We start from the raw sequence: 7,518 nt of genomic DNA, 5'->3' as shown, positions 1-7,518 counted from the left end.
TGAGCCACAGTCAGCTCCTGGTCTAGTTTTTACTGACTGTATAGAGCTTCTCCATCTTTGGCTGCAGAGTACATAGTCAATCTGATTTCTATGTTGACCGTCTAGTGATGTCCATGTGCAGAGTTGTCTCTTGGGTTGTTGGAAAAGAGTATTTGCTATGACCATCGTATTCTCTTGACAAAATTCTACAAGCCTGTGCCCTGCTTCATTTTGTACTCCAAGGCCAAACTTGCCTGCTAGTCCAGCTGTCTTTTGGCTTCCTACTTTAGCATTCCAATCCCCCATGATGATAAGGACATCATTTTTTGGTGTTAATTCTAGAAGGTGTTGTAGGCCTTCATAGAACTGGTCAACTTCAGCCTCTTCAGCACCAGTGGTTGGGGCATAGACTTGGTCTACTGTGATGCTGAATGGTTTGCCTTGGATTCGAACTGAGATCATTCTGTTATTTTGGAGATTGTATCCCAGTACTGCTTTTCCTACTCTTTTATTGACTATGAAGGCTACTGCATTTCTTCTGAGGGATTCTTGCCCGCAGTAGTATACATGATTAAATTAAATTCATGATCTGAATTAAATTCGCCCATTCCTGTCCAGTTTAGTTCACTGATTCCTAAGATGTTGATGTTCAGTCTTGTCATCTCTTGTTTGACCACATCCAGCTTGCCTCGATTCATGGATCTTACATTCCAGGTTCCTATAAAGTATAGATCTTTGCAGCATCAGCCTCTCCTTTCACCACCAGATACATCTGCAACTGAGTGTCTTTTCGGCTTTGACCCAGTCACTTCATTCTTTCTGGCGCTACTAGTACTAGCCCTCCGCTCTTCCCCCGTGGCATATTGGACACGTTCCGACCTGAGGGGCTCATCTTCCAGCGTCATATCTTTTTGCCTTTTGGTACTGTCCATGGGGTTTTCATGGCAAAGATACTGGAGTGGGTTGCCATTTCCTTCTCCAGTGGATCGCGTTTTGTCAGAGCTCTCTGCTATGACCTGTCCATCTTGGGTAGCCCTGCACGGCATAGCTCATAGCTTCATTGAGCTATGCAAGCCCCTTTGCCACAACAAGGCAGTGATCCATGAAGGGGTGATTGGGATTAAAACGGACTTATTTTCTAAAGTCATAACAATACGGGCAGTCCCCAAGTTATGTACACCTGAGTTACAAACACCCTGTACTTACAAACAAAGTACTATAAAGCCTGTTAATTTAAAAAGTTACTGTGGAAAATTGTTATCACCATAGAGAGAGAAGAAGCAAAAAGGGAAAGAAGGAAGGCCTCCAAAATATCACCATAGAGAGGAAGTGAAAGGGTAGAGAGAGAGGCTCCAAAGTATACCTTCCTGTCCTGCCTGCCCAGAGAGGGAAATCTTCTCGGCATTTCCCTGCTGCAAAGAGGAGGCACTGGTGAGTGTGTGTGGAGGGGGCTAGAGATATTCGTGATTTTTCCATTCCATGGGGGTCCTGCACCCCTAACTCCTGTGAATGTGGAGGGCCAACTATATGTGATCCGATTTACGTACAAATTCAACTTAATGCCGAACTTCTGTCATAACCTGGGGACTGCCTGTACATCATCAATACCACCAATTTGGTAGGATTCAGTTAACAGGGATAAACTGACAGAAGATGGTAATTCTAAGATGAACTGTTTACAGTAAATCCTTATTTTCTTCAAATGTAATCACTACTTCACTGAGTCATATTACTATATTTTATGAGAAATTTGGAGTTTGTTCTCTAGCAATTTAGGAAACAACCGTATTTGTCCATCCAGAATATAGTAGAATTATCTAGACTTGCAGTATTATCTCCGTGATCTCAGGCAGAAGAGTTTACTATCACCCACTTGCCTTTTTAACTGGAGATTCCAAGGACTGAACCCACAACTCTTTCTAAATCATCCATTTCTTCGTCAAACAAAGACTTTTCCTCACAGAAGTAATAGTAGCACTAATGGGGGCAAGAGGGCTTAACCCTTTCTCTAACTGCCATTTCTCCACTCCAAACCCTAAGAACTGCCAGGAATTGAATTTAGGACTTTCTGCATGCAAAACATAGCTCAGCCATTGACTACTATTCGGTTGCCATAGTATCTAATTTTCTATTTTATAGGTGGAAATTCAGAAGACCTCCAACATTGTCTCCGTCCAGTGTGGTAGTGATGGCACCTTTCTGCTCACACAGACAGGCAAGGTGTTGGCTTGTGGTTTGAATGAATTCAACAAGCTGGGTCTGAATCAGTGCACTTCAGGGATAATTAATCATGATGTGAGTAGCAGTTTTGGCATTGGCTGAAAATGGGGAAAATACTGTTTGTTTGGAAATGATGAAGAACTTATTGTGGATATGTCCATTTAGAAATATGTTTTGATTAATAATTATTAATAAATATTTACTGAGTGCATGAATGGAACCTTAACAAGACAAGAAAAAATGATGTAAATTGGCAGTTGAGTACTAGGTTCACTTCCATGTCATGTGATGGATGATGCATATATTTGAGGGACCTAAAATAGAAAAAAATGACTAGGATCCATGCAGAAATTGACTGTTTTGGAAGGTCTGATTCTTATGGCAGTATTGCTTACTCATACCCTGGGTAGAGGATCTGGAGTGGCATGTGTCTATATAGGAGCATAGCAGTACATTTATCAATTTGTTGGTTCCCTTCCTTTAGGCTTACCAAGAAATTCCATATGCTACTTCTTTCACTCTGGCTAAAAAACTCTCCTTCTACAAGATTCGCACCATTGCTCCAGGAAAGACACACACGGCTGCCATAGATGGTGAGATCTAATTACACTACATTCACCTCTACATACAGTTCACTTTCCAGTTAAGGGTAATAACCCTTCTAGGTAACCACAGTCAATAGACTAATCTAGTTCTTAATGCTATTATTGGGAGAAAAACCCTGGCTCTTGACTCTGATGTTCAGTGCATTGGAGTATATAAGGGGCTGCATGTAGATAATGAACACTGCTTCTATTATGGTTCTTCATGGTTTCTGTGGCTCTCACTCATTGTTTATACAGCTGCTTAGAGCAGTGTTGGGGTACAAGGATGGGACGTGGGCAGCAGGAGACAAGACAGCAGGACGAGGACAAAGTACATGAGGCAAAACAAGGGTCCAAACTCCAGAAGCAAGGTTCAACAGCAAGTCCAAGTCACAGAACTAGCCAGGGTCAGCGACCAGAAGTATATATTGGGACACAACAAGGACATGGTCATGAACAATCCAGGAGTTTAGAACCAGGAGGACAAACAGAGGTACAGGTACCTCAAGGCAGGATAATTGGACAGGATGCGTGCAAAGGTGAGGCAAAGCTTCAGCAAAAGAGTGAAACTGAACTCAAGTTCACAAGAAGCCCTGAGTTACTGAGGCAATATGGCAAAACAGGATACAAGGCAAGGATCAGGCAAGATGCAGGAGCTGAACCATAACCAGCAGGAAGTCCTGAGTTGTTAAGGCAACATGTCAAGCGGGAGATAAGTGGCATGGCAAGAAAGAATGTATACAGCACAGCAGGATCTGGGTCAGGCAGGATGCAGGCACTACAGCGAACAAGAAGACCTGTGATGCTGAGGCCATTTCTGGAGGGGAGACTTGCTCATGCATAGCACTTCCCCCTGATCTCCTAACTAGCTCTCATTAGGATGCTGAGAGCTCCAGTAGGACCTGGGACTGATCCTGAGAATATAGTGGTGGTTGTTTTGGTTCTGGACACCAGAGCAGCCCAGATCTGACAAGCAGTCATTCAGAACATCCTAGAACTCAACGAAGTTTAAGGGTGGGAGTCCTGTCCACCTCCTCTGCCTCTTTCTTTATGTCCACCACAGCAACAGCAGTATTTGGAATATTGTCTATGTCACAACTCCAAAAAGCAGAAGAATTTGTCTCTTGTGCAACATGGAGCAAAGATTCTTTGCTTTCATTTGTTCATACTATTTGTTATTGTTCTCTTTCCTGTTTTCACTGAACTCCCCCCTTCTTTTTTTCTGCCCTTTCTTTGGGGCACTTGGCCTCTAAGGTTGTCTTCAAAAAACGTATTCAGTGTAGCAGGAAAATACTGTTCACTCCATCTGCCTACTGAGTAAAGCCCACTGAGAAGACTCCTAGTCCCACTGCAAGGCACTTGCCAAACAGGCTAAGAAAAGTAGAATGGGGTGTACCTTGAGCACTCCTTTGAGAAAATCACTCAGAACTCTCAGAATTAGTCTCTGCATACTGCTTCAAATTTCATCTGCAAGCATCTGCCTCCAGTTCCTCTGCCTGAAAGCATGGAGGGCAGTTCAGGTTAATTCCCAAGCTCTGGAACATGGCTCCATCCAGTACTGACATTTGCAGGTGTCCCCCAGGTCCAGCAGTTTGAGGCCAGATGGTCATTGATGGCCAGTACAAAGCAGGTCAAACAAAGTCCTATAATAAATGACTTGCAAATATTCAGGCCCTGGAATTGAAAAAAAGAAAAAAAAAACCTTACCAAATCAAATTCTAAGTCACACCTGATAATAACCCAGCCGTAATCCAGTCTCTTACTATTAAGATGGGACCCAGACTCCATTAGGTCAGTCAGTTCTCATGCTTGAGAAGCTCAAGATCATTTAGGATGATACCTCCCTGAATGATATCCAGCACCTTGTATCAAGAGGTGATTCACAAGAATGCTGCTTTCCTGAGCTTTTTCATCCTTGGGATCCATCTTCTGGAAGCTATTGATCTCCTTGGTACCAGCACATCTCATTGGCCTTGCCAGCCTCTTCCAGTAGTATTCCTTCAGCAATGCTCAAGATGCTTCTTCTATTATAGATCTCCTGATTTCTGTGAAGACTGCTCACCACCAAGTAGTCATTTCTGTTATACAGATATCGAATATCCTGCTGTTACTCCCATCACAGTTTTTCTTAACTCGATTTGAGGCTGAAGGAACAGCGCAAATACTCTCATCTCCCTTGTGAACAACCTTGCCACTTCTCTGCAAGGTAATTATAATCCAGTGCATACTAGGATTTGTAGCCTTGACCCTCTATTCTACCTCAGAATGAGACCCACTCAGTTATGGTTTTTAAGGGCTTTCAACCCAAAATGGGACCCCAACACTTGCTAGCTCTTCCCACCTGACTCAGTCATTATGTATTTTCCAATATAATGGAACTGCTAGTATCACCACCTACAGGGTGCCCACTTTCCACATATCCCAGCTGAAGGTAGTGGTTCTAGTTGATGCCTCACTCCTCAACTGGGGCATCTGCATCCACGCATTGACAAACCAGATGATTCTGATCATACCAAGAATGCAAATGACATGTAATCCAACTAGAACTGTTCAATGTTGCCAAAGCTGATTGTCCAAATGGCCACAGACAACACTACAGTAATTTTTAAATAAACAGGTAGGCTGTGAGGTCTTCACCTCATAAATCTCACCTTCACTTACTGGGATTGGTGCCATCAATACCATATCACCCCATTAACACCTGGCAGGAGGCATTCAGTACTCTGGAAGAATCCCTCAACAGGTCAAGAACTACCCATGAATGGTAATTTGACCACAGTGCAAAAACTCCTCTAAAAATGGGGAAAGCCCAAAATGAGCTTATTTGCTACAGCTCAGATCATGAAATGCCTGCTCTTCTGCATCAAATTGGAGCACAATCCAGAATCTCTGAGAGATTCCTTTTTCCTTCACTGCGGCATACCCAGTCTACACTTTTCCTCCTTTCCCTCTAATCATGAGGCTTGTGAACAACATAAGGACAACAGAGCTCAATGTTCACCTCATGGGACTCTTGATGTAATACTGTTTTCATCACTTCTAATCCTTTCCAGTTAAAACTGTCTTTGCTTCTCTCCTCTCTCCTTTGCGAGAAGATAATGAAACACCCAGAAACAGAATCTCTCTGCCTTCTGAATAGAATAGTCTAGCTCTCAATTTCTCATCTCATGAGGCTATTTGGGAGAGGACAGTATAAAAAAGTTTTAAATAAATAATGTCCCCATAAGGTTCTGCTTGAACCTCATATGGTGTCACTTGAGGGTTATGTCTCCAATCTAACTAGACCCAGTTATGGACTTCCTCATCTTCTTAAACTAAGATCCTTTCCTACCTAGCTGCAGTCTTGGCCAACCACAGCAAAATGAGCAGATTGTCATTTTTTCCCATCCGTGTGTAAAACATGTTCTTAAAGGTCTTGCCAGTCTTTATCTGCATCCTAGAACATGGAACATTCTAGAGCTAATCAGAGATGTAAGAGGGACTCCTGCCCAAGAATCTTTTGTGAACACTCAGGACGTGACTCCCACTGGCTTTTCAGCTCACAGGCAGCAGTAGTGCAAGCTTGAGATAAACAGTGTAAATAGGTGAGGTGTTGAAGCAGGGTGGAGGGAAGGCTGTGTGTGTATAGATGACTACTAAAAAAACAACCCTACAGTTAACAGGTAAGCAACCTATCCTTTCCAGAAACTAGGGTGAACAGGAGTGTTCTGTATAGTGGCAATTATTGAATAGTCTGCCTTAGATCCCAAGTTAAAAAGGTTCATGAAAGGAAAGTTTTTATCCTTTCCACTACTAGGTGTGTTGACCTAGTAGTGGAAAGAATAAATTATCCATGTCCCAGTCTGCATATGCCCAAAATACACAACAGGGGAAGGTTTTCTTTTAAAATATTTATCCTTGAGAATAACCAGCTGCCAACAAATCATTCCAGATGGTGCACCAAAGCAGTCCTCTGTTGCCCCTTTTATACATTGACCATTAAAGGGTTATATGTAATGCAGTTAACACTTTCTAATAGGTTACAGAAGTAAAAAGTTACAATGGTGTGATCTTTCCTGCCTGCATATCAAAGCAGAAAGAAGATGCTGGGAAGGTGGGGAGGAGGAGGAGGTGGGTTGGTGTGACTTGCCCTTTGTTTGCGTTTAAGAAACATGCAGACAAGCTGGAAAGGATTTAGAGGAGGGCAACAAGGATGATTCAAGAACTGGAAACAAAGCCCTGTGAGGAGCGATCGAATGAACCGGGCATATTTAGCCTCGAGAAGGTTGAGGGGAGATATGATAGCACTCTACAAGTAAATGAAAGGCTGTCACAAGAGGAAGGTCAGGATCTCTTCTCGATCATCCCAGAATGCAGGACACAGAATAATGGGCTCAAGTTACAGGAAGCCCGGTTCTGGCTGAACATCAGGAATAACTTCCTGACTGTTAGAGCAGTATGACAATGGAACCAATTACCTAGAAAGGTTGTGGGCTCTCCCACACTAGAGGCATTCATTATGCAACTGGACAGCCATTTGACAAGAATGGCTTAACTTGTAGTCCTGCACTGTGCAGAGGATAGGGCCCATTGGCTCTTTGACCCCTTCTGAGTGCACTATTCTATGTAGCTGCTGCCAGGCGAGTTGATACAGTGACCTGATTTAATCTGATTTAACATAAATTTAAGTGGAAAATTACTAAAGTAGTCCTGTACAGTCACATTTGACTGAGAGTGTAATTCCAAAATGAGGAAA

At 42.8% G+C, this 7,518-nt stretch overlaps 1 protein-coding gene across 2 annotated transcripts in view; it reads left to right on the top strand.

The window, feature by feature from the left end:
* NEK9 (NIMA related kinase 9) overlaps window positions 1–7,518 on the top strand; it is a 45,700-nt gene that overhangs the window by 23,710 nt on the left and 14,472 nt on the right. For both annotated transcript variants that reach the window (XM_044436310.1, XM_044436309.1), the window contains exons 14-15: window positions 2,119–2,274; window positions 2,684–2,792. In XM_044436310.1, the coding sequence (XP_044292245.1) occupies window positions 2,119–2,274; window positions 2,684–2,792 (265 nt within the window). The remainder of the gene's footprint in view (window positions 1–2,118; window positions 2,275–2,683; window positions 2,793–7,518) is intronic.

The sequence above is a fragment of the Varanus komodoensis genome, unplaced genomic scaffold, assembly GCF_004798865.1.
Source record: "Varanus komodoensis strain SLA01 unplaced genomic scaffold, ASM479886v1 scaffold3, whole genome shotgun sequence".
Classification (NCBI taxonomy): Eukaryota; Metazoa; Chordata; class Lepidosauria; order Squamata; family Varanidae; genus Varanus; species Varanus komodoensis.
Note: the sequence above shows the minus strand (reverse complement) of the source record. Positions and strands in the feature narration are given on the sequence as shown.